This window comes from Vanacampus margaritifer, chromosome 8, assembly GCF_051991255.1.
Source record: "Vanacampus margaritifer isolate UIUO_Vmar chromosome 8, RoL_Vmar_1.0, whole genome shotgun sequence".
Lineage (NCBI taxonomy): Eukaryota > Metazoa > Chordata > Actinopteri > Syngnathiformes > Syngnathidae > Vanacampus > Vanacampus margaritifer.
The window spans coordinates 1,270,485-1,298,129 of NC_135439.1; the positions used below are offsets into that span (position 1 = coordinate 1,270,485).

The following is a 27,645-nucleotide window of genomic DNA, read 5'->3' on the forward strand; positions in this document are numbered from 1 at the left end:
TCAATTCAAATAAATCACCTGTGATGGAATGCGGGCATAATTCATCGCCCTCCATACGCTTGTTCAACACTTTACGTGCTTGTTTGTGTGTGTGCGTGTTTAACTCTTATTTTTCATTCATGTTCATTTTTCTTGTTAATTGCACCAAACTTGATCACGTCGGAGCAAAGAAGCGATCAACGGCATTTAAAATTCATGACAATTAAAAGCTGTCATATTTTTTTCATGTCCAAGCAGCTTTAAATTATGGAGGGGACATGTTCTTATTTTTTTCCCAACCAACTGAGAAATGTTAGCGCGTTCATACGTTTTGAAAGGATGAAGTTGGCTTTTAGCCACAAATTCTTCACCGTTAGCTTTCTGAAGCTAACGCGTGTATTGTTCATTTTTACATTTAGTCTCAGTTTTAGTCCAGTTTCAATCACGCTTGTTCGTCAACCTCAGACCATTTTTATTTAGTCCATTTTTTAATCCACAAGCATTTTAGTCTTTATTTTAGTCCAAGGAAACAATTTTATTCGGCTAGTTTTAGTCAACAAAAACATTGTACTCTATTTTTAGTCAGGACAATCATTTAAGTCCAGTATTTGATACATTTTGGATCTAAATCTTTCACAGGAACTTTTCTCTCGTCTTTTTGACGAAAAACGACTTGACACACAATTACAGCCAATCAACTCGTGGCTACTTTGTCGCCATGCTACGAGTTAGCCAGCATTAGTTAGCGGTCGGATTAACAATATTGTTGGAACGTTACAGTGATTAGCAGAGCCAACATTTGACAAAATCTTACTTTTCGTCTCGTTTTTGTTTATGAACTAAAACGTCCATGAATTTTAGTCCAGTTTTTATTAGGCATTTTTGTCTCTTCTTCATTAGTCGGCGAAAATGCAAACTGATTTAGTCCCAGTTATTGTTTATTAATGAGAGTTTTAGTCTAGTCTAGTTTTATTACAGTGAAAAATGTGTGTTGATGAAATCTTTTTTTTTTTTAGTTCTTGTTGACGAAATTAACTCGAGTGCGCGAGTCATTGATGTTGGGAAGAACTTTTGAAACCGGCAAATGTCTTTGAAATCGGGAAGCGTCCGATTCAAGACTTCAGCAGAAGAATTTAACAACCGCTACATGCTTATCATGTGAGAGCTTTCCTACTGGGGTTCTCTCTCTTTCTCTCTCTCTCTCTCTCTCGCTCGCTCACGTGCTCCTTCATTTTTCCTGTTAGCTGGACAAGACTTGAGGTGGAAGTGCGAGTGGATCAAAAGGTTTGCTCGTGAATTAGCCGGCACGGAGCTCGCGACATCATCGTGACCATCCGTAACGTTGGAACGGCGGACTTCACTTCTACTTGCCTGCCGGCACTTGCGCAAGCAGAGCTGACCTTTTACCCGCCAGCTTGTAATTGACTTTGCGCCGCAGCGTCCCGCACAAAAGCGGCGGCCACTGTGAGCTTTGCGCTGACTTAAATCCACTTAAAAAAGGCCAAATTCAACTTGCTTTGACATGAAACAATAGTTCAAGTCGTCAAAGAGATATAAATAAATAAATATGTAGTCCAGTAAAATGTTCACACCTGAATAATTGATGTAAGTTGATGTAGTTGCAAGCAGCTGGTTGTTTCCCGCGCCTGCGCGGAGCTTGAGTAGCTTTTCTGAGTTGTCTGCAACTTTGCCTACTAAAAGTGCAGCGACAGCATTAACGAGCTCCCTGGTGGTTTTCAAGCGGAAGCAGTCCTCGGGTCATCGGCGCGTCACTCACCTTAATGAGGCGACCATTCACCGACTCCACTCCCTCTACCGCCAATTAACTCCTGGCAAGCGTGGACAGTCAGCGGGACGACTTTTACAAGCTGACAGCTGAAAATGGCAAATTTTGCAAAAACGCTCGTTTTCATCACAGCCACTTTTTTTAAAAGAAAAGAAGTTTTTTACTCTCACTAATCTTTGTGAAAGCAAGCGAGCGACACACGTGGGAGGGTTGGAGTCGTTTGGTGACCAGTCAGTTCTTTTTGTTGTTGTCTGTGTTTCCCTTGATTTTGACTGGCGTCCAGTCAATTGTTTAGCCAGATATACCCTGACATACTGTAGGCTAGAGAGTGACCAGTCCATTGTTTGTCTAGTTGTGCCTCGGATGGCGACCAGTCAGTTGTTTAGCTAGATGCACTCTGATATTGGCTAGCTAGCAACCAGTCTATTGCTTGTTTGCATGTGCTATGACATTGGCTAGCACCCAGTCAAATGCTTAGCTAGTAGATGTAGCCTAGCATTGGCTAGCCAGTGACCAGTCTATTGTTTGTCTAGTTGAGCCTTGCCCTTGCCATTGGCTGGCAACTAGTCAATTGGTTATCTAGATGTACTCTGATATTGGCTAGAAAGTGACCAGTCTTTTTCTTGTTAATATGTGTTGTGACATTGGTGGGCGACCAGTCATTTGTTCAGACAGATGTAGCCTAACATTGGCTAGCTTGCAGCCATTCCATTGTTTGTTTATGTGTCGTAACCTTGGCTAGTGAGTAGCGACCAGTCAGTTGTTTAGCTAGATGTACTCTGGCATTGGTTAGCTAGCAACCAGTCTATTGCTTAGCTAGCAATGGCTAGCTTGTGACCAGTCTATTGTTTGTCTAATTGTGCCCTGGCCCCTGACATTGGCGACCAATCTATTGTCTGTCCATGCACACCCTGCCATTGTCTGGCAACCAGTCTATTGTATTGGTGCCATCTTGTGGCATCTATAGGCAATTGCAAATCTTAAAAAAAAAAAATAAAAGTTTTTATAGGTTTTTGGCATTAGTAGACAATGCAGGAAAAACATAAAGCAAATCAAAATAAAGCTTCAAAAAAAATCTAAACAATTTAATTTAAACCACATGCTGCTTCACCGAGACATTATTATCTGCAAGCAGCCAGCTCTGGTAAATTTCCATTGCACAAGTTTTCATTTGCAGGGAAGAAGTTAAATTTCTTCTCATCCGATGAGTGTGCGCGTATACGTGCGCGTGTGTGTGTGCGTGTGTGTGTCTTTGATGAATGTTTTATCCCGTCACGGCAGATTTGTGACACATTGGGAGCACACGCCGCTCATTAGGGGCGGAAGGTAAGCCGCACTTGAGGAGTGAGACACATTTTCATAATAAATGATGACAAAAAACACACAAACGAAGGAAGGATGAGCAAAGTCGGCGGCTCCTCGAGGCCGAGTGTGCTCGCTTCAAGATTGATTTTTTTTATTTGTCGCTCCAAGTTGAAGTTGACTGAAAACGGACTCCTAAAACTAAAGACAATGCGACATTGTATATTTAAACAGCAAAATGTTCAATCAAACGGCATCATCTTTGACTATCCAAAGTCCACTAGCTTAATGCTAACATATGCCATACCATTTAGCTCACTCCAGCCAATGGTGATCCTTGACTGTCCTTTCATCCGGGGCAGCTTTTGACGTATGTCACAAAGCAGTCAGCACATTTCTAGTTGTTTGTGTGTTCTTACCATCCTCGTCAAAGTTGCTTAGGGCCAGTAAAAATGATACCGACCCCCTCAGGCCAGGCAAAGGTACCATTCAACTAGTTTTAAGTCGAGGTTTCATCAGAAGAGTTATGAAAATATTTTATTATGGTTGAAAAGTTACTTAATGTTACTTTAAATTGATATTTTCCACATTTTTAGATTTATTATTATTATTATTATTATTATTGACATATCATAAGTTTTAGTCATTTATTTATTTGGTTTTATGTAATCTATTTATTCATCATATTGATTCAGTGCTTTTTTTTTTTTTTACTTTTTTAAAAAATTAATACAAGTCTTGTTGTTGTTTTAATGCTTTATAGCTTTCTTTGAATTTTTCTCCACTCAGGGTTAGGCATAAAATCGATACAGTTCAGATTATATCACCCAAATAATTCATTTACGGGGGAAAATATACTTCAATGAATATTTTTTGATCATTTCAAGGATCTTTGTACAGTTTGTCACTTTTTTTACTCGTGACTGCCACCTGTGGCCCAAAGCGTAACTTCAGCATCTGTGTCAGGCTTGTTCATGGTGCGTGCGCGAGTGCGTACGCGATCTTAAAGCGACAGCCACAGTTGACAGACATGACTTCAAATGAGGTAAGAAAAACTCCGCCCCTCCCCTCCCCAAAGAAACTGTATAAAAAGGAAGATTTCAGCTGATAGGTGCAGTCAGAGTAAACCAGTCAGGGCTCTTCGTACTCATCTGGGCATTGGTGGAGCACGCATGATGTGGAAAAAGCCACAATATTACCTTTTTAAACGGCACCCTGCACCTTTGAATGTAACTATTTTCTTTGAATACGATATTATTTTTTAAGAGGTTCTCACTGCTGACTCGCAGATGTTGCAGCCGACTTTCAGCTGCCTGTAGAAGTGAAGTGTTGGAAAATTGAAAGGCGAGCAAATCTGTGGTGACGATAACGTGTCATTTGCTGCTTTAAAGCCGTCAGTGAATTCAAATGAAATGCAATTCTGAGACAATAATGTAATACAAGTAATGACACCAACTGCTAATGTGATTCCTTTCAGAGATGATTAAAAAAAAATTTTTAATTCGCAATGAGATCAGAAGAAAAGTTGTCCAGTAATAATAATTTTATTAAACTCATGATTATGACATTTCTATAATTAAAGAGCTGTCTCCAGAATAATTATGCAAATTTTGAAATTTACGAGCACTGCGTGGGAGTCATTGAGGCTCCTGCTAAAGACGCACGACGGGATTTTTGGGTCACGTGTTAAGCCGCCGCCGCCGCCGTCTATTGTGCGCGGAGACGACGGAGAATGACTTCAAAGGGAGACGATTCGCCTGCGTGGTCGTTTCCGTCGGGAAGCTGCCGCGCTTCCCGCGCTTACCACGCCCTCGCTAAGAGCCGCTTCGGCGTCGGCGCAACCTCATTCACACATCAAATCTCTTGACGAAGCTGTCGCGATGTGAAAACTGCTCGCTGGAGCTTCACAGAACCTTGTGATGGCAAATCGTGGTAAAAAAAAAAAAAAAAAAAGTCATTGTGTAACAGCAATGACAGATGTGCGCACACACCTGCGCGGGCAGATGCTTAACGGGATGTTTGACTCATTGAGACGATTTCAGCAGGAAAAAGTTAATATTTTGTCCAGAATGAATTTGATACCTTCATTATTTTTCATGTGCAATTACTACTTTTAAAAGCTATTTTTTCCACTTGCTGTCGACTGAAGATGACATCACCTGTGCTGAGGAAGTAGATAACGACCAATCCCAAAAAAATGGAGACATATTTTTTCACCAACTTTTGGACACAATCTCCCAATATTTGGGGCATTTTTTTAAACTGACATCGTCACTACTTTTGGAGATTTTTTTCCCCCAATGGGGATATTAACACAAACTTTTGGGGCATTTTTCCCCACCAATTTTTTTTTTTTAACCACCCGGCTTTAAAAAAAAAAAAAAAAAAAAAGTAATTTCTGTGGAGTTTACGTTTCCAGCATTTTTTTTTTTTTGCTGACTTTCTGGGCAAGTAAGTTTGCTTTTTGACGAGCCAAGAAAGCAAGCGTGAGATGAAAAAGTTGAGTGATGATCTGTGCGCCCGAGAGGAACATCATCTGACACCAGCATTTTCTTCCCCATCAGTCGGTGTCACATTTCCACTTCTGTTTCAGATGCATGCAAACATTTTTTTTCTCATTTTCATTCCTGACTTGGAAACTTCTTCTTTCTGGGGCATTTTTTTTTTTTTTGTGGCTGGCTTCAGATGTGGAACGAGTGAAGAAGCCTGGTGACTGCACTTTTATTTTCACCTCAACGTCACCCGCACCACCAACACGCTGACGGGAGAAAATAAAACAAACTCTCGCTTGTTTTTTTTATTTTTAGGGCTTTAAAAGTGTCGCCCGCCCGCTTTGACAGCGTGGAGGGGGAAGACGAGTTACATTCTCATTCGCCTCCCCCCTCGCTGCGCGCACTACACCTAAAATTAAATCTTGTGATCCTAGCAGGGATCACAGGAAACGTGTACATCGGTACAAGACGGTAAACAAATAAATCAGCCGATGTTTGTGTTGAGCTGTCTCCTCATCCAGACAATTTTTTTTTGCGGGCATGAAACACTCTGGACATGCTGTGTGAGGATGAATGGATTGGTTGATTGAATAGAATATGCCACATTCCAAGTAACACTAAACAATTGTATGTCGGTGATCACAAAGTGGCTCAAGGTTGCGGTCATGCTTTTGTAGAACTGTTACGGCCAGAGGTGGCAAATCCAGGTCCAGAAAGTTAAAACCCTGCCACAGTTTGGCTTTAGCCCCTGATGCTAGCTAGCTAGCTCCCTAGCAGGTAAAAGCTAGCTAGCTAGCTCCCTAGCAGGTAAAAGCTAGCTAGCTAGCTAGCATCAGGGCCTAAAGCCAAACTGTGGCAGGGTTTCTACTTTGCACGTTAGCACAGTGCCATTTTGTAGAATATAAAACTATTTCCACGCCTTTCTTTTGAGGGGAAAACGCCATCTTTTGAAGGATGGGAGACCAACGCTTTAGCTTCCGGATCTTCAGCAAAGTAAGGGACAAAGAAGTATTTGTACTTTTCACAAAGAATGGTGCAAAAGGAAAGATTGACTTTGTGGATGTGCTTCGATTAACTGGTTGTTTTACTTACATGGTGTTTGGCATTGCTATTGCTAGCTTGATTTTGTGAGCTGTTAGGCTGTTTTACAGGCAGATATTCACTTTATTACATTCTTTCTGAACGTCCGGGCGGGTTTGAAATGGTCCGTTTTTGGTTGTGCGGCAAATGGGAGGCAGAATGCACTGCAGCGTTTACTGTGGCTGGCAGACTCCGCACTGGCTGACGGTGGCCCACAACTTTAGCTGAGTGGCAAGTGTTGAGCTGCCGCACCGGAGGCCATGGGTTCAAACCCCCGCTCCAAGTAAAAATAAAAATAAAAGATTGCCTGCCGACACACAAATTTGTAATCGGTGTGTGGGTGTCAATTTGCGACTGCCGGCCTACCCAAACTTAGAGCTCGCTGCACGTCACTGCATTTAAGAAGAATTGATGTTCCATAATTAATTGCTATTAGTGAAGTGAATCAAACCGAATCGGGGAAAATCGAATCGAACTGAACTCTTGTGAATCAAAATCAAATCGATTGAGCAAATTAGAATCAATACCCAGCTCTACTATGTCCCAATTAATGGTAAACATTCAACAATTGTATGTTTATGGCCACAAGGCAGCTCTCCATTTTGAGCTGCTCAGAAGCACTGATGGGCGAGTACGGATGACGACTTGTATTGGTACTGGGTCTGAAAAAGTGTTATGGAACGTCCCCAGTCAGAAGATCTTGTGAAATGGGAGCCCGAAATGTACCCGCGGCGCAGATTGCGCAACGGTACAGCCCAGGTTGCTACTTGTGACGCATGCTAACCATGCAGCAGCAGTCGGCTTACGTGCTAGCGAGCGACAAGCGCTTGGTGATTTGGCAGGCCGGTCACCTCGCCGCGGAGACGCCACTCGCAGCGCGGCCCGGCTTTCATCTTTTGGCGCACTTTCATCACCTGCCGCTCCCCATGTGGGCCCACCAGACACGGGGAATCTGGCGGCTGCCGCAAAAAGAAAGAAGGGGGGAGGAAAAAAAAAAAACTGGGGCATCAAAAGTCCCGCAGGCTTTGAGCTGCAACTTTTTTGTGCATAATCAGAAATGAGGAAGATGGTGCAATGACAAAGAAAAGTCGTCAGAGAGACGGAGAACAAACCGGAATAATACATTTGACTGCGCCGCCGATAAAATAATAATAAAATGAAGTTGATGGCGCAGCTGAGCGTTTAGGGGCGAGCGAGTGAGCGAGTGAGGGAGCAAAGGAGCGAGCGAGCGAGCGAGCGGTGCAGACAGAAGTTGAGCTTTCCTCCTCTTCCCTCCTCTTCCCTCCTTCGCTCCACATCGGGCCAATCTGGTCTGGAAGCGGCGAGGCGGCGACATGCTTTTCCTTCAGGCCATCTTGAAGAGACGGCTTCTGCTGCAGAAAGGTCAAACTCCCAACTTCATCCTCACCTGAAACTTTGTGGTTTTTATTTAGCATCCGTCCTCGGTGACGTCCGTCGCGTTTTCCCGAGGATCAAAACTTGACGCAAAATTCAGCATTTGTCCCCGCAAGTGATTATTTTGTTAAATATTGAATTTCAGCTTCTGTTCAGTCTTTTGGAGGTTTTGACTGACCTGCGTTTCCATGGCAACGTGCCGGCACGTCTTTCATCTTCTGAAAGGTTTTGTCTTCAATATGTTAACTTGAGTTATTTTCTCCTCATGTTTCATGTCAGCTATTGTGCTCTTCAATCGATTTCCTTTGGATTTCTTTGTGGTGGTGCCAGATCGAGCGACCCTTTGCGTCGGCGTTTGTCGTTTTTCTTCTGCGAGACTCGGGCTGCCGTCGGCCCCCTCTGATGATTTATTTATGGATTTGGGGATCTCCGGCTTTGAAGTCAAGCCTGGAGACGGCAAGCAAAGAGAGGAAAACGGGGACAAAGCGCCGCCTTTTGGGACCGCTCGTCATCATCGCTTCTATCATTTGTATTGATCAGCTGATTGACGGCTGTCGGTGTGATACTCAAGATGGTTGTTGTCTCCAAAAACAAATTGCTTTCGGTCTCAAAATTTGTGGGACACTTGCAACTGTCCGCTTCAAACCAAAATGGCCGACTTCTTGCGTCCTTCCAGCCATGCTTCTTGAGACTTTTTTTGTGGGTCTCCTTACGATAGACACGCTTGCCAAATGTCGCCTTGCTGAGTGAAACTGTCTTTTGGGGCTGAATGTCACGGCTGAAGCAAATGTTCAGAAAAAGGCCCGTTTGAAGCAAAATGACTTCCTATATTTTTTCAGCTTGTGCCTTCCTGAGACCAAATTTAATGTTACTACTTTTTTTCTAAGCCAGAATGCACAACTGAGCCAATTCAACCTCAAGTGGCCACTTTGGACCAAAATGACGGCGCTCCTGAGTCATTTCAGGCATGACTTCTTGAGATGATTTTGTGGGTCTCTTCATGCTGGACATGTCAACCAAATTTGCATATTGCGAAGTGAAACTGGCTTTGGAAGCTTATTTTTTATTTATTTTTTTTAAGTCCACAACTGAGCCAGTTGAACCAAAATGTCTGCTTCCAACCAAAATGGCCGACTTACGGTGCTTTTTCAGCCATGGTTTCTTGAGACTTTTTTTGTGGGTTTACCAACTTTCATGCCAAACTGAGTTTGGGGTGTGAATTTCTCCCAAATCCAGCAAATGTAATGCGAGAGGAGAATGTGAATGAGATGTTCTGGTTCTGAGTGACAAGCAAACATCACTTTGCGATGAGCGTTGACATTTTGTTGAAAAGTTGATTGTGTCCTTCCCGAGCGAGTTTTGGTGCGCCGTGACGAGGGCGAGCGACGTTTGGCGGCGGCGCCGGAAACCACTTTGACGAAGCACGAACGCTTCCTGTGTTGACTTGTGAACGTGCTCACGGTTCCATTTGCTGGCTCATTCAGTACTTGCGGGCACATTTAGCATTTGTTGGCTAATTCCACATTTATTTCTTGCATCTCCTGTTTACGTTTTCTAGCTTTTTATTTGTTGACGTGACTAATGACGCATTTGCTTGACACCAATTTTGTGTGTGAGTGTTTTTTTGTGGGGGCTAATTTCATATTCATTCATCACGTTTCTTTTTTTGCTAATTTGGTTGATTTCAGATTATTATTATTATTATTATTATTATTTTACAAATTTCACACTTATTTCTCATGATTGCAGGCTAATCTTCGTGTACTGTCAAAAAATCTCCGTTTTGCGTAGTTATTTCCTGGCTGAATTTAAATGAATTCATGGTCAAGTTTTCCTTCAAATTTAATATTTGATATCAAATTTGCTGGCAGATTTTATCTTGTTAATTTATCATGGTTACTGTTACTGTCGGTTTTTTGACTACTTTATATTTATCTAAATGCACTCATTTTGGCTCACTTTTTTGCTGGCAAAATTCTCATGTTTTTTTTTGGTGGCCAGCTTCACACTCGTTGACCAATTTCATGCTTATTGACAAATGCCACGTTGGCTAGCTAATCTAATAATATTGTTTTTTCTGTTTTATATCACATCAAAGCAAGAATCCTGTTGATTTGTAAAAAAAATAATAAAAATTCTGAGCCAAAAGCGGCGCATTCCGCCGCTCCGACCTTTTGTTGTTTCCCGTCCGCTTCCCGTCCCTTCCCGAGCCTCCGCCGCCTTCCTCTCACTAATGCAGATGCGCCTCCTTTGATTTTGTCACGAGAGATTAATTAGCGCGTTAGGAGGAGGCTTATTTATACCGGTGGCCACCAGAGGGAAACAAGATGGAGGCCGAGGCAGACAGCAGTTAAAGAGAGACAAACAAAAATGAAATATGCAGAATTTCATTATTGAATAAATAACTTGCTAAATAAAAAGTCCACAAAGCCCGTTATGAGGTCACTTCTGCATGTTTTGAACTTCTTTTTATGCAGAAAAGGACTTTTTGTTTTCTTGACTGCCCTTTTCCTGCTTTGATACGTTTATATTGTTAGCTAAATCAAATTTGCCAAATAAGATCACTCTTTAAATATGTTTTCTGGCTAATGTAAGATCTTTACGGGTTTTTTCTGGCTAGTTTCTTATGTTTGTTGTGTAAATCCACATATGCCGACTTGGCACGTTTGCAGGCTAATTTTGTGTAATTCACAAAATGCTTAGCATTTTCTGGCTATTTTCACATGCTAGTGTCTAATTTCTAATGTCTGCAGGCTAATTTGACGTGTTTGCCAATTTCTTTCAAATGTGTGCTGGCGTTCATCTTGCTCATTTGATGTTTGTTGCCCAATGTCACGTTTGTATCGCGCATATAGCGTCCTCATCTTCATCTTCATCTTCATCTTCATCTTCATCAGCACCTGGCGCGCGCCCCCCCCACGCCGTCATTTGCCACTTCAAAGTTCTTCGACGCAATCCTCCCGAGTGCGGATTCATTTGCACTCGAATCCTTCAGAAGGAGGAAGACCGAGATAAGACCACCACCTCGGACCACCACGTGTGTGTCTGTATACATGTAGCGTGTGTAAGTGTGTGTTTGTACGAGTGCGCTGACATGATTCATTCTCAAGAGCGCTTAATTTCACTCCATCCTCCTCTGCTTCCCTCTGGGCTTTAATGCTTACACACACGCGCGCGCGCACACACACACACACACACGCACACACACTACATGTGCATACAGAGGTGGTGGTCTTATCTTGTAACCATGTATTTATTCTAATTAAGCTTGCTAATTGCACATTTACTGACTTTTTTATTCATGTTTGATGGCTAAAGTCACATTTGTGTGCTCATTTGTTTTTTCTGTTGGCCTATTTGGCAAATTTATCGCGATTGCCGGCTAATGCCACGTTTGCGTGTTATTGTTTGCTGGCTAATGCTACATATTTTCTAGCTCTGCTTTTGTTGGCTCATCTTATGTTCTCTGGCTAATTTTTCAATTTGCTGGGAAATTTCACATTCGTTGGCTAATTAATCCTGTTAATGGCTAAATCAAATGTTTTCTGATGAATGTTTGCTGGCTAACTTCACTTATTTATTGGCGAATTTCGCATTTGTTGGCTAATTTTGAGGCTAATGTGGCACGTTTGCTAGCTAATTTGCTGCGTCTTGCTGGCTGTTGCGGCACGTATGAAGGAAGCGGGAAAAGCAGCTGCGGGCGCGTTTGTGTGAGTCAGACAGGATGCCGGCCAAGTGATGCTGATGCAAAGATGCAGAATGAACTTTTTTTTTTTTTGCAAGACAAAAGTAGGTCAAGCAGAGGCGGGCGAGTAAGCTCTAAAAACAACTGACCAAAATACAGAGAGCGAGCGAGACAGAGCGTAAATAAGAAGCAGGCTTATTACTGACAACGCACGCACGCACACACACACGCGCACACGTCACTGTGTTTGTATATGCTTTCAAATATGGCTGTTTGCAAGCGTGTCGACTTGCTGCTATGTTGATGCAACTACTAGAAATAATTAAAGGTGCAGTTGTCACTTCCCTTGCACGCGACTGCTGAAAGATGATCTTGTTAAGCTGAAATGTCAAAAGTGAACTGAGGGCTGCATCCTCGCATCCTCAAGCCTTCGAACCCTTGGATTCTCGCACCCTTGCATCCTCTCATCATTGGATCCTCGCTTCCTTGCTCGTCCATCCTTGAATCCTTGCCTGCTTCCTCACCTTCTGGCATCCTTGCACTCTCGCCTCCTTATATCTTTACGTCCTCGTGTCCTGGAATCCTCCAAGCCTCACATTGACATCCTTGCATCCTGGCACCTCAAACCCTTCAATCGTCCTTTCCCTGCATCCTCGCACCCTAGCGTACTATCACCATCCCGTCGCCTCTCCCTCAATTCCTCGCACCCTTGCATCCTCATGTCATCGCTCCCACACATCCTCCATTTGTTGCATCCTCTCAGTCTTGCGTCTTGACCTCCTCACCTCCTTACGTCCTTGGACACAAGAATGCTCTCATTCTTGCCTGATTACTCTCCCACATACTTTCTCCTCTTCCTGTGAAGTCCATGCATCCTAGCATCCTTTGCGTCCTAGCATCCTCGTGCCCTTGCATCTCCACTTCCTGGCATTCTTGCATCTTCACCTCCTCTCAACCTTGCATCCTGACTTCTTTCCATCCTCACCTCTTAGCCTCTTTACATCCTCACTTCCTTTTTATCATCACAAGTTCGCAACCTTGCATCCTCACCTCCTTACATCCTGACATTTTTACCTCTCTCTCTCTCTCTCTTTCTCTTTAGAAGTTTAGAGCGGTAGTAACGTAAGCGCCAGTCATCTTTGATCATCAGCACTTGGCTCCCCGAGCGCTCGACGGTCCACATCTCTCCCTCTCTCCCTCTCTCTCTCCCTTTCTCATTCACTCTCTCTCTCTCTCTCTCGCTCTGTCTGCGCTCTTCCTCTTCACTCTCCCAGCAGTGTGCAAGTGTCTCTGCGTGGCTGTGGACACGGCAGTTGATCTCCTCCATGTCTGCGGTCATGTTTTGTGGTTTGCGGCGGGACGTCGGGGCCGGCGGTGGCGGTGAGTGCGATGACCGTTGAAGGAAGGAAGGAAGGAAGCGGAGTTTTTTTGTGGTGCTGGCTAGCAAGCTGCAGGTGGCGCCGTGGAGCTCAGGTTGATAGAATGGCGAACGATGTTAAAAGATATCAGTGGGGAATTTATTTTCAGTGCTCCACGCCTGCAGGGGGCAGTCTAGCTTACACGTCGTCGGTCATGGACCAAACCATTGATGCCAGGAAGAGTGCAGAAGAGTCAAGAACCACTAGAGGGCGACACTAATCAGAGATCACAGGATGTGGCGCCGTTTGTTTGAAGTTGCGGTATTACGTACATTTTTTGGCTCATTTCTGGTGTTTTTTGGCTAATTCCAAATATTTGTGAGCTAAAGCCAAATGTTTGTTGGCTTATATTTGTCATGTTTTCCAGGCTAAAGCCTATTCTAATGTCTCCTGTCAAGCTTCTTAGCTAATTCCACATAGTTGGCTAATTTCTTATGCGTTTTGTCTAATTTCCCATGTTTGCTGGATCATTTCTAATGTTTTTTTTTTTTGTGCCACGTTTTCACGTTTGCTGATTTCAAATTTTTGCTGACTTATTTTTCACGTTTGCAAACTTATTTCCCATCTGTGCTGACTAATTCCACAGTTGTTCTATTAGTTTCTCTTTATGTTGGCTCACTTCATGTTTGCCGTCTAATTCCACTTTTTCTGACTACACTACCGCATATTTTCGGGCTAATTTCGACATATATTTCTGTCAAAGGACATTTTCTGTCTAACTCATTTTCTATTTGCTGTTCTCATTAACAACAGCAGCTTTAGCGCTTTTTTTTTCTTTTTTAAGCAACTCTCATTAAAATGGGAGTGGCCGAAGCGAGCGGTCAAGTTTGTAACAGGTGTGATATATGTGCGGTGCAAATATTTTGTTTGCGCTTGTGCCGGTTGAACGTCTGTGCGACGCCTGCGGGTGCTGAAGAGCAGATGTTTGCTGCTTCTGTTGCCTTCACGATGTCAAATGTCAGCGTTGAAGCGGAGTCTTTTTTTTCTTCTTTCTATTGTGATCATTGTGAATATGCCAAACTTAAATTGCTTGTGGACATAAGTTGGTTTTGTGGTCAGCTAATATGAGCATTGAAAGTGTTGTGGTTTGATTTGTTTTGTTGGTTGTCTTTTGTCCGCGTCATCTGTTTTGTATCTGTTGTCCTTTCCTTGTCTCGTCAAGCTTGATGTGATCCACCTGTGTTTCCCTGACCTCCCTCGCGTGTCGACCAATCAGTGCCCCCCCGCCACTTGCGTCTTGCCCAGGTGGGTCTCGTCTTGTCAATCAGAGTTAGTGTATTTAGGCCCCGTCCAGACGGAAGCAAGTTGCGTCATCTTCCCAAGCTCTTTCCCGAAGAGCCACGAGTCATGAAATAAATTAGAAACAATAGGCTAATTAAGCTGCGGAACAAGCAAAACAGGCTCACTGAACTGTATCTAACCTATTTTCATTTGTTCTTGTCTAAAAAAGAAAAAAAAAAGAAAATGGGAGACTTTCAATCTTGAGGCGCCGTAATGCTGCATATGTCCCGCAGAGTGAGAGAAGTGGAGGAGTTTTACGGCACTTCAACGCACTAGATTTATTCTCGATCCGTTTCCAAAATGTTTAACTGATTAGTAGTGTGTAAAAATCACAGACAATGTGTGGACAGACAAATAGTATCCATTTGTGGAGCAAATCTGAAATTGAGCATATTTGGACAGGTGAGGTTTGCGCCCAACAGTGACGTTTTGACAAATCGCATGCAATCAGCCTGCACAGTGTGCTTGAGAAAGTACAGACAAGCTCAGCAATTTTTCGCAACACCTTCTTCTCACTTGCGGGGCTTGCCAAGTCATTAATTTCACTACGTTTTGAACTACATTCACCCAAAAGTAGCAATATACGTTTTAGCTGTGCACGGCTAGAAATCAAGCGACACCATTTTAACTTTTAACTATTACATTATGTCTGTACAAAATAAAACATTTTAACATGGAGTTTGCTGCGTTAAAATTGCTACCAAGAATTGAATTTACCCTCCTTTCAATAATTAGCGCCTCCCTCTTGAGTCTCTGAGCAAAGTAAAAGCACAATTCTCAAGCGTTGGTGATGGCTTGCGAGTACGAATGTGCGTCGTCGTCACAGAGAACGAATATCCAGCTTCGACAAAATAGCAGTGCTACGCTAACAATACTAAGCTAGCATTAACACTGTCAACAAGCGTTGACGTTAGCCACAGCGGCTAGCATGACTTGGTAGCATGGCTTATTTGAAATACTGTAAGAGAGTGTTATCAGTTTGAAGTTTTATTTTTGAGGACGTACAATCGACGAAAATCGAAAAGAGGTGATGAACATACTTAGCCTGATGAACAACATGCACGCGCCAAACAGTCCGTAGCAGCGTCTACTGAACACTGTGTGCTTTTTGGTCGTCCATTTTTGTTTGTTTCAAGAGCGGCAACGTGTAACATCATCTCAACTCTGGATTGTCCTTTCGCGCAATTCCCGCACTCGCTCGTCGACCGACAACGCGTTTGCCGTTCCGCTCTCTCGCTCTAAGCCTCCCGAGTGATGTCGTATCTGAACATTTACCAACACGGCACATATCTGTGTGAGCAGCTGCTCTCTGTGATGAATATTAAAACATCACAGACGAGTGGACTCGCGGATTGACGAACACCTGCACTCCGTCCTGACTATCAAACAAAAGATGCCAAGTGTGTCATTATTTGACTAATTGAACTGAAAAGCAACATTATTCTTGGTATTTAAAGGCCGAGCGGGTCCTTCTCAGCATGCGCATGTTTGGAATTTGTGTCTAGAATGATTTTATTTATTTATTTGACTGATAAACACTTCTTTAGTCGCTTTATCCTGTTTGGGTGACCTGCTCTATATTTCATCATTTTATGATACAATGCAAATTTGAGTTTCGAAGTTTCATGTATTATTAGAATTTTACAAAGTAAAAAAAAAAAAAAAAAGGCCGACAGAGTACATTTAACTCTTTGACTGCCAGACGTTTTCAGAAAAGGGATGCCGTGGGTGCCAGCCGATTTAAGCATTTTTGACTGATCTTTCAGGGTCCACAGAAAATTATGTGTTTGGACTATGGAAACACACATACTACCAAATGAAAGATTGGACTCTCATCTTTCATCAGAAAAAAAAGTTTGTTTCTACCTTATTCCGTTTTTCAGTAATCAACAATAGAAAATGGTTAGTTTCACCTCTGTTTTGAAAAAAAAAAACGTCTTTTAACGTCTTTGGCACTCCTCCATAGGATTTTACTAAACGTTACTTAACGTTTTTGGCAGTCAAAGAGTTAAAAGTATAATACATTTTTTTCTGCATTTTCAAACGGATCCATTTGACCCAAGATGTAACAGGAGGATTAAACAAATCTGGAAAATATCTTATGCAAATGCACAAGACTGAACAGTGCAAAGAAACTAATTTGAGTTGAGCATTGAGGTGGTTAGTTAGGAAGGTAGCTTTAAGTTAGGTAGGTGGGTACACTGTAAAAAAAACAAAAACAAAAAAAAACGCAACGTGTATTTTATGGCCTAAAACAGTCATTTAAGTTGGCAAAACTTTCAAATGTAAATAACTGACATTCATGGCAACAATGTTAGCTAGCGCAACAAAGCAAGCAAATTGTTTTTATTTCTATCTTGGAGTTTGGCTTCAATAAAAGGTTGCGTAACTTATTTATTTGGAATGAAAAAGGGCTTTTCCTGCATTTAAAATTTGGTTAAATTGACCAACTTCAAATATCCAAGTTTGTTGCCTTGAAATTTGTCACTTAGTAGGTAAGTAGGTGGGTAGTTAAGTACTGAGTACTGAACTGTAGATGGTGGGTTGGTCCTGTAGTTAGTTGGCTTGTTAATGGGTGGTCAGGTAGGTGGATAGATAATCGGGTAGGCATATTTTGAGGTGGCTACTAGTTAGGAAAGTAGGTAGGTGGGTAGCTAGGCTACTTTGAATGTGTTCTGTTGGGAGCTGATGGAGCCGCGCCAGCGAAACGCACTTGAGTGGGCACGAGCGAGGTTATTAACCAAACGAGCGCCATCCTATTTCCTGCACCGGCGAGCGTAGCGGCAGCAAACGAGTCAAACGGGCTGACGGCTCCTTTTGGTCGCACTTTGACGTCGGCGCACACAAACAAACGCTGGCTCGGCCCCGGGGGAAATCCGGCCCGATCAATAGATAGCGAGCCGGCGGCCGAGCTGGGCCGCTAATGTGCTCGTTTGCCGGCGTGACGCGACGAGTCCGTTTCGCCTCAAACTGAGCGGCAAAGTGGCGCTAATGCGTACACGAGGGAAGTGTGGTGGATCGCCGCCTTGCTTCCGAACATCCTCGCGTCCTCGCATCCTTACGCCATCACACCTTCACATTCTTTTTTTTCCTGGAGAGCTCAGTATTGTTCATTCGGTAATATTACCGATTTGACATGTCATCATCATTGCTCTCCTTTTCTTTTCTTTTTTTTAAATATTTTTCCTTTTTTTTCACCTTCACATTCTTACAACCTCTCATCCTTGCGTCCGCTCATCCTCGCATACTTCATTCCTTGCATCCTCACCTTTCAACTTCTCATCCTTGTACTCTCACCTCCTCCCATCCTTACATCGTTCCCTCCTGCTAGCGTCCTCCAATCGTAGCAACCTCATATCCTCGCCTCATTCCATCCTCGTCCTCAATCCTTGCACCCTCACCTGATCACATCCTGGCGTCCATCCTTTCGTCATCTTCTCACATTTTTCCATCCTTTAATCCTCCCATACTTGCATGCTGACATCCTTACATCTTACCTCACATCTTTCCTTCCTCACATCCTCACTTCCTTCATTCCTTCCACACATCCTCGTATGCTCACAAACTGCCATTCTTCCACCCTCATCTCTTTACAGCCTCACGTCCTTCTCTACTTCCTTCTTCACATCCTTCCTTCTATACTTAAATACTCGCGTCCTCCTCCCATGCTTCAAAATGTCCATCCTTGCATTGTGACATCTTCACATCCTCGTCTACTCGCATCCTTCCGTCCGTCCGTCCTCACCAAGTGTCTTTCCCTCCTCGCATTCTCTCATCCTTCTTCCGTCCATCCCCACCTCCTGGCCTCCTTCGGTTTGCGGCCAGGAAGGCCGACGTGAACGGCGCCGACAACGTTGCGGTGCTGTGAAGCCTTTCCAGATGTTTCTCCCTCGCTCCACATTGTGGCAGCAAGAAGAAGGAAAGAGAAGTCAAGAATGCGGGAATGTCGACTCGTGTGTTTGTTTTTCATGACAGTTGGCGAGTTTGAAGCTCTTCTTTCTTCTTACTAACTTTCCCGCATGTTCAGCACTGACACCGTCGATTCCAGATGTGACACGCGCACACTAAAATAACAAACGTGATCAGCATTGACGACGCGCCCCTCTACATCCAAACACCCTGAACTCAAAAACCCCCCCGCCATCCCCCAACCCTCATTCTGACACATCAGGCTGCAATTAAGCACAACACAAAAGCCATTAAGCTTCTTAATTACTGCTTGTTCTTTCCGTTGGCCTGCGCTTACGTGGGCGGCACACGTCTCACGGGAGAGCGCACACGCGCGGGCGATGTGTGTGTGCGTTAGGGTGAGTTAACCACGGTGCCGCTTTGTGTGGACGCCGGGCTAATTACATGTCGCTTTCGCCACTTTCAGCATCATAATGACTGCAATCAGGCGCCTTCGCCTTCAGGTAGCGCACGTGCTTTGTGTGTGTTTGTGGGAAGCTCTTAAAGTGTCTTTTGAATACTTGGACAAGTATTGCATAAAACAAATACTTTTTCTTCAAGCTGTTGTGTTATTTACTTGCAGATAAGGTGGAAAATTCATTATTAGGACTTAATTTGATGTTGGAGATGGAAGCATCCAAGGATTTCGAGAAGTTATATTGCGAGGCTCTAAGGATTCAAGGAGGCCAGGATGTAAGGATGTGAGGGTGCGAGAGAGGTAAGGTTGCATGGAGATGAGGGTTTGAGGACGCAAGGAAGCGAGGATGTCAGATACGCTGTTACGAGGATGAGCGGTTATGAGGATGTCATTATTTGAAGCTATGAGGGTGCGAGGTTGCCAGGATGCAAGGAAACATGGACGCGAGAATGCGAGCATGTGTCGAGGGTGACATTTTTGGGATAGAAGGATGGGACGATGATGTGAGGGGGCAAGGATATGAAGATCCAAGAATGGAAGTTTTTGACGATGCAATGTAAAGGATGCGAGGGTGTAAGAATTTGAGCGTTTGATAACGGAGGATGTCAAGAAAAGTCTCATTCGCTTGCAAGTGTCATTAATGACGTGGTCAGTGACGGCCCTAATTGGAATATGAGATCCATTTCATAATGAGTTCAAGCGAGAATATTAGAGAGAATTTGTGAGCTTTTGTGCTCTGGCTGCCGTTAATCCTCGCACGTGATGACGTACGCGTAAGCCGCTTTGAAGGCTTCCCGCGCCGAGAAGCGCTACCAAAAAAAAATGAACGTTCAAACGGAAAGACACATTTGAGCGTTTGGCCTTCGCAAGCGGACCGCAGCTCACGTGATCATGTGGCGGGTAAACGATGGACACGGAACGTCATCAGCAACGCATCATTGCGGCGATCATGTAGTATGTAAGCGCGCCGCCTTACGCCTTGTTGTTGTGGTTGTGTGCAGACGATGGACCGTATGGAAAGACGAAGGACGTCTCGGGACCGGAAGTCAACGCCGCCTCAAGGAGACACAGCATACCAGGCATGGAGCGAGACTGTCCTGAATGCAATGTTGCACACTATATTATATACATCATCATCATCACATGCAGTACTTACAGACTGTATATCATACATTCTTACGCAATAGAATATGACACTGTTTATTATTTACATGTACATCATTATGCATGATATAATAATCCTCATAACACATTTTAATATACATCACGACACACTATAAAATCCACAACATGGCACAGCCAGGCAACTATAATACGATACGATACGATACGATACGATACGATACGATATACTTTTATTTTCCCCGTGGGGAACTTTTTCCTGGACTCCGTCCAGCTGCAGTTTACAGTAAGGAAAAAAACAATAGAATAGAACGAGATAAAATCAAAATTAAATAAGAAGTGCAGCAGAATAGAGAGAGATAATTAAAATAAATAATACACACACTCCTATATATATATATATATATATATATATATATATATATATATATATATATATATATATTGCACCACTTAGTTAATGTCTATAATGTGACGCTATAGCATACACATCATGAAAATTGTACACTATATTTATCATGACATGCTACATATATATCATGGTACTCCATATACGATACACGTTTTGGCACGGAGCATGTAGCACAACTATATTGTATATAATGTCACACCATATTTATCCATAAATATCATCAAAGAGGTTTCGTATCTACTTCTCGGCAAACTTTTTTGACAGATGTGACGTCACTTCCTGTCCCTTCACTTCCGGTCTAAGTCCCGCCCCCTCATTTCTGGCCTGGCCCTTTTACCCAAATATGGGCACATTTCCCACGACGTCATACTTCCGGCCCCGCACCCACACACCCAAATATGGACTTCCTATGACGTCATACTTCCGGTGGCTGAACATGTCCTGTTTAGACCCCGCCCGCTATGCCCAAATATGGACTTCCTACACACTCTTTAACACGCATGTTAACATCATGACACGGGATGCCAGGCATGAATAGAATAGACACATTTGCCATACTATATTCTATACTGTACACATCATTCCTGACACACGATAATACATGTTTATACATTAGTTACACATCGCGACACGCTAGAACACACATTCTAACACATCTGCATCAGTGTGTGTGTGTGTGTATGAGTAGGATGTGGAGAATTAATCTCTTCATAAGTGCACTCCGGTTTTATGCAAATATGACACCTAGTGTGATTCATTAGTGAACACACGCTTCCGCAGTGTGTGTGTGCGTGTGTGTGTGTTTTGGGGTGTGAAGCACCTCACTGAACCTGAGTGTCGCCTCGGGGATTGAGCTAATCTTGCTAATCTATCACGGCAACGCTCCATCTCACCTGTTGTTTTTATATCTTTGTGTGTGTGTGTGTGTGTTGTGTTTATGTTTGTATGTGTGTGTGTGTGTTTGTCTTTGTCCGCGCGTGTGCGCCTTTTGCTTAGAAGCCCTGCGTGGGGTGACGATGGTGGAGCTGGTGAAGAAGGAAGGCAGCACGCTGGGCCTGACCATCTCGGGCGGAACGGACAAGGACGGCAAGCCGCGGGTGTCCAACCTGCGGCCCGGCGGGCTGGCCGCTCGGTACGTACGAGTGCGCGCGTGCCGCGGGCCGGCGCTGACATGACGGCGCTGACATGCCGGCGCTGACATGACGGCGCTGACATGACGGCTGTTGCGGCCGGCAGGAGCGACCAGCTGAACGTGGGCGACTACATCAAGTCGGTCAACGGCATCAACTTGACCAAATTGCGGCACGAGGAGATCATCAGCCTCCTCAAGAACGTCGGAGAGCGAGTCCTGCTGGAGGTGGAGTACGAGCTGCCGCCCACAGGTGTTGCACAACGTACCTTTGGCCTTCAGGGGGGGGGGGGGCAAATTAATTTAAATTAATTTAATGCATGAGCATTTGGGGTTGATTTTTAATGTGATTTTGAGGTTTTTTTTCTCGATATTAACCGGAATGACGTTTGAAAGTGTGTCACTCGGAAGTGATGTCATTTAGCAGCAGCCAGTAGAAAAGCACCTTCAGATGATGTAGGAGTGCAGCACAACCTAAACAATGTGTTTGTGATCTTCCTGAGTGAGTTCATGCTTTTAACTGGTTTCAAATGGTTGGTGGGCAAGCAAGATAAAAGGTCGCAGCGACTTGTCCAATTGTGTGCATCTTAATGGACGTGTTGATTCTACTAATACTCAATGACAGCGACATTTTCCCTCCCCCTTCCATTTTTATAAATTTGCTATTCATTCACTGAAATGTCTCTTCTTTTTTTTTTTTATTCAATTTTCATAGCACCAGACAGCACGTCAGGTGTGATCTCCAAGACAATCGACATCTGCTTGCACAAAGAAGGGAGCAGCTTTGGCTTCGTGGTGAGAGGTAAACCATCAACAGGCCCAAGAAAGAAGTGTAAAAAAAAAAGAAAAAAGAAAAAAGAAAAATGATGCTAAGCTAACAGCTAGCTACACGCTCCCAGTTGTTGCTGTTCGCCACCAAAAGTAGCGAGCTGTCCTTCATGTTTGCTCTGTGTCGTGCGAGCTACGTTAGCGTAGCATCTAGATGAGTTTGGACTGAAGTAACCTTTCTCTTCCCAGGCGGCATCCACGAAGACTGGCACAAGTCGCGCCCCCTGGTGGTCACGTACGTGCGGCCCGGAGGCCCCGCAGACAGGTAACGACTGTTACATAAAAACACGATAATAAACACGATGAACGTGATGCCATTCATAAGAAGAAGAAGAAGAATGCGCAAGTATGGCCACCATCTTGTTCCTCCTCAGATTCCAACAGGATGACACCGCAAGCTATTTTTACTCTGCCGTGGCTTTGAAAGAAAAGCTTAAGTGGGGCAGCAGTCGCAGAAAAAAGATGAAAATAGGATTCTTTAAAAAGTGAATCGATGCTTCTTATTTTCGTGTGTCCATGGATAAAAACACATGCTTTGTTTTTGATGTCTGTTTGTCTATGTTGTCTGTTCGTCATGTATTTGAAGTCACTCTTTGATGCGTCTTTTACATGTATGTCTTTGTTCTTTATGTGTCTTTGATGTTCGTTTTGCTGTCAAAGGGTTCATGTGTGTCTTTGATGTCATCTTTGATGTCTAGTGCATTCGTCTTTGTGTCCTTGTGTCGGCCATTCCGTGTGTCTTCGATCCTTGTCTTTAAATGGTCTTTTTTTAATTCTATGTGTCTTTGATGCTGTTTCAGGCTTCATTCGTGTTTGCACGTTTCTTTGGTTTTTCTTGTGTTTTTCACCTTTTATGCACGTTTTTACACCATTGTTTTTCATGTGTCTTATTCCCCGTGCGTGTGATGTCAACCTGTTTAATGTGTCTTTAGTGACTGTTTATCCACCTTTACATATTTTTTTCACCTTTGATATCTGTTTTCTATGTGTGCAGCTTTGTCTGTTGTCTTTACATGTGTTTTGAATACCTCGGTTGTGGTCTTCCACAAAGCACAGGTTGTGTTTCATAAACATCAAAGACCATGTAGCGTTTAACAATGCTGACGTCCATCTTTTTATAAACATTAAAGACAGCGTCGTCCTTTACAAAGCCAACTGTCCTCAACAGAGCGTTTTCCACCTGGCCGCCGTTCCTCAAGAGTGACCCGAGCATCAAAGACACGGCTTTCGCCACGGCCTCGCTATCTGCCCCTCAGAGTCCGCGCAGCCCCAGGCTCAGTTAAGCAAGGAAAATTGCCTCCAAAAATGTGGGTCAGCCTGGAGGAAATGAGGCGTTCACGCTGCTTTATATCCCATTTATGTGCCAGTCGCAGGCAAGTTAATCCTCACTTTCACACAGCGCAGTCTTTAAGAGTTCTTCCGGCGTTGATGAGAAAAAGGCTTAAAAATATTGCGACCGGCAAGTCAAGTGGGAGCGGCCATGACATACATCTGCTGACTGCACCGAGGATGGCAATTGTGAGAAACTCTGCTGCAAACGTTTTTTTTTTTTTTTTTTTTCTTTAATTCGGCCCCCGAGGCCGGTTTGACTCAGCAACATCGAATTTGGAAGGCGTGTCTATCTTGAGTTGACTCAACAAAAGTCCCAGGAAGCCGTGATTGAAAAGACAGAGCAAGTCTGCCATTTTAGTTTAAAGCAGACAATTTCAGCCCATGTTGGTCGTTCCTCCTGGATGATCAGGCGCTGAAGACGTTTGACTTAGCAACATGAAATTTGGTAGACTTTTTTTTTTTTACCAAGAGTAGACCCCCCCCAAAAAAAAGTCTCAAGAAGCCATATCTGAAAAGACGCAGGAAACTCAAAGGAGACATTTTACGGTCAAGTTGACTATTTTTCTTCATGAGGTCAATAATTCAGCCCTCAAAGCCATTTTCACTTAGCAACATGAAATTTGGCAGACATGTCTGTCATGAGTAGACCCACAAAAAAGTCTCAAGGAGTCATGGCTGGAAAGCTACAGGAAGTCTTGTTGTCTTGAAAAGGTCATTTGAGTGCCATGCTGACTGAAATGAGAAAAGTTGTCCGATTGCTCCCAAATGTCTGGTGCGTGTGTTTGTGTTTGTGTTTGCAGGGAGGGCACCCTTCGTCCCGGCGACCGCCTCCTGACGGTGGACGGCGTGCCACTGCACAACGCCAGCCACAGTGACGCCCTGAGCGTGTTGGCTCAGTGCGGACAGGAAGCTCTGTTCCACATCGAGTATGATGTCACTATCATGGGTGCGTGCACACACACACACACACACACACACACACACACACACATCAAGACAATTTTTGTCATATCACAAAAAAAAAAGTTTCAAAAGTCTTAAGGCACATCTTACTCTCACATTCACACCTTCACTGCGTGGAAACGGAATCCCTGCTGCCTGCACCAAATGTACCCGACATTGACTGCATTCCACCATATTCAATATTGGATTCTTTCCCGATCAATCAGACACATTGACCAATGCGTCGGGTCCGCTCCTGGTGGAGATGGCCAAACCTCCGGGGGCCACGCTAGGCATCGGCCTGACGTCGGCCAGCCATCGCAACAAGCGGGTCATTGTCATCGAACGGGTCAAGCCCGGAAGTGTGGTGGACAGGTAAGCCCCGCCCACTCCCACACCCTGACCCCAAAAACAGACGGCCAACAGTGTTTGTGGTCAGATGTGGGGCGCTGCACGCCGGGGACCACCTGCTGTCCATCGACGGGACGTCCACGGAGCACTGCAGCGTCCTGGAGGCCACGCAGCTGCTGGCCAGCACCACCGAGCTGGTCCGGCTGGAAATGCTGCCCGCGCACCAGGCCAGGATGACTGGAAACAAGCAACATGACACTGGTGGGTTGGTTACAGTCAACACAATCAACCAGAAAAAACGGAACCAGGTGGTCAGGTCAGATGTTACTTTTCAACGAGAATCATTTTCAAGTCTGTTGAAAGCTTTATTTTCTTTGATACGGCAAGAATTAGGTTGATCGTTTGGCTGGTAAGAATACGGTATGGGTTGGTTGGTAGGTTTGCTGGATTAGTTGGTTGCTTGCAGGTATTTTGGTTGGTTGGTTGGTTGGTTGTAGAAATGTGACTTAGTAGGTTGATAGAGTTAGGGTTGGTTGGCTGAAATTCAAGTAGGGAAGTAGCTAGGTTGCTTGGTAAGTAGGTACGGTAGTTAGCTAGCTAGCTAGCAAAATAGGAAAACAAGCATTAGGTAAGACTAGGGAAGGAGTTGGCAGAGGTGGCAAATCCAAGTCCAGAAAGTAAAAACCCTGCCACAGTTTGGCTTTAGCCATTTAGCCATTACCACCAATTGTTTTTGTTGTCGTGCTAGCCCCTGGTAGTGAGCTAACTAGCTAGCTAGCACCAGGGGCTAAAGCCATACTGTGGCAGGGTTTTTCCTTTCTGGATCTGGATTTGCCACCTCTGGGAGTTGGATAGGCAGGTGGGTAGGTGGATGTAGTTTGGTTAGAATCTTAGGTAGGTAGGTAAGAAATTTAAGTAGTTAGTAGACAGGTAGGCCACCAGGTAGGAAAGGTAGGTGGTGGCGGGCTGGGGAGAGAGGGAGGTTGGTTCCAAATAAAGTGGCTTGGCAGTTGGTTTGGTTAGTTGGTTGGTAAATAGGTAAGTAGGACAGTACAGTATAAGGTCTACATTGGAAAAAAACTTCTGTTTGTGTGTGCTTCAGTGAAGGTTCAGAAGTCAGACCACCCTCACCCTCACTCGTGGGACCCCTGCGTCAACTTCTGTGCATCGTCTGCCAACTCCACCCACTGTAACGCCAGCTCCACCCTGCACAAGTCATGGACCGCCTCCAACAACAACGCTATTAACAACAATAACCTGGACTACTGCAAGTGTGAGAACACGCACACACACACACACACACACACACACACACACACACACAAACACACACACACGCATTTGTCTTTGTATCATCGTGGGGACATCTCAATGACTTGACGCATTTCCTAGCCCCTCCCCCTAACCCCAAGCATCAAAAATGATTGCCTACCCCCATTCCTTACCCTAACCTCAACCATAACCCAATTCAAACCTAAACTCTCAAAAAGAGGTCTGAACTTGTGGGGACCACCAAAATGTCCCCACAATTTCAAGTCGGTCCCCACAATGGTAGTTAAACCTGGAAAAACACACGTGTATGGGCCCCACAATGTGGCAAAGACAAAGGCACACACATACAATGCTGCCCCCTTTCATTTCCCTATATATGTACATTAGTGTCCATTACGTAGTGATTATTGTCACATCCTGTTTGTCCACAGCTTTGGTGTCGGCCAATTTCTCTCCGGGCTCCACGACCACGTCGGGTCCCAGCAGCCAGGGTTCCAACACGCTCCCCAGACCCTCGGTCCCCATGAGCCCCCGGAACTCGCTGCTCAAACGCAGACACAGAAAGAAAGACCACAAAAGCTCCCGTGAGCTTCACGCTGCGCTCGCTCACTCGCTCGCTCGCTCGCCCGCTCACGTCTTCGTTTCATGTGCTTCTTTTGAAGTAGTCGTGCCCATTGTTAGACGATGCTCAAGTTAAGTTTGTCCTGGCCTTTTGAAAATGTGGATTTTCATGCCTCACACATTTTGTACAAATGTGGTATTTTATTTTACTAGTTGGGGTAAGGGGTTCGGTTTGGGGTTTGGATTAGGGTTTGTATTTGGGTTAACGTTTTATTTTTGGTCTTGGGGTCAGGTGAGGTTAACCCTAACACTTGGGGATACTGTTTGTGTTGGGATTAAGGTTAATGGTTTGGGATGGGAAAAGGGTTCAGGTTTAAGGGTTCAATTTTAGGGTCAGTATTTGAATGAGTATTAGCAGGATTAGGATCGGATGAGTTTGGGTCTGGTTATGGATTGTAATTATTGCTTTAGTGGTTTTAGTGGGCATCCGGGTCATCTTAGTACAGTAGTAGATTAGTAGGGCAAATTTCCCAAAATATATTTGGATGTTAGTTCTATTATTTTATATTAATCAGTGCACCGCCTGAAGACATCGTTGGTTGCCATGACAGTTTTCCAGAAGCAAGTTGTTTGTGTGTGCGTGTGTTTAGTGTCGCTGGCGTCCAGTTCGGTGGGCCCGGGCGGTCAGGTGGTCCACGTGGAGACTAGCGAGGTCATCCTGACGGGGGACCCCCTCAACGGCTTTGGCGTTCAGCTGCAAGGAGGAATCTTTGCCACCGAAACGCTTTCCGCGCCGCCGCTCATTCGATTCATCGAGCCCGACAGCTCGGCCGAGAGGTGAGCCTGACGGGACGGGACTGGACGGGTTGGGACAATTTGGGACGGGATGGGAAGGGACGGGATGGGACGGGA

General features: G+C 44.3%; 1 protein-coding gene across 14 annotated transcripts in view; it reads left to right on the forward strand.

The window, feature by feature from the left end:
• Window positions 1–27,645, forward strand: part of grip2b (glutamate receptor interacting protein 2b) — a 56,353-nt gene that overhangs the window by 18,638 nt on the left and 10,070 nt on the right. For 4 of the 14 annotated variants that reach the window (XM_077572608.1, XM_077572615.1, XM_077572603.1 and 1 more), the window contains exons 2-12: window positions 19,786–19,863; window positions 21,318–21,450; window positions 21,555–21,700; window positions 22,163–22,249; window positions 22,465–22,540; window positions 24,408–24,553; window positions 24,777–24,924; window positions 24,989–25,161; window positions 26,003–26,173; window positions 26,604–26,756; window positions 27,384–27,570. In XM_077572608.1, coding sequence (XP_077428734.1) covers window positions 19,786–19,863; window positions 21,318–21,450; window positions 21,555–21,700; window positions 22,163–22,249; window positions 22,465–22,540; window positions 24,408–24,553; window positions 24,777–24,924; window positions 24,989–25,161; window positions 26,003–26,173; window positions 26,604–26,756; window positions 27,384–27,570 — 1,498 coding nt within the window. Of the gene's footprint in view, window positions 1–3,484; window positions 3,550–3,824; window positions 4,113–7,743; window positions 8,023–10,054; window positions 13,100–19,785; window positions 19,864–21,314; window positions 21,451–21,554; window positions 21,701–22,162; window positions 22,250–22,464; window positions 22,541–24,407; window positions 24,554–24,776; window positions 24,925–24,988; window positions 25,162–26,002; window positions 26,174–26,603; window positions 26,757–27,383; window positions 27,571–27,645 lie in introns of those variants that run through there. The other 10 variants (XM_077572605.1, XM_077572601.1, XM_077572606.1 and 7 more) reach the window with 8 other exon arrangements.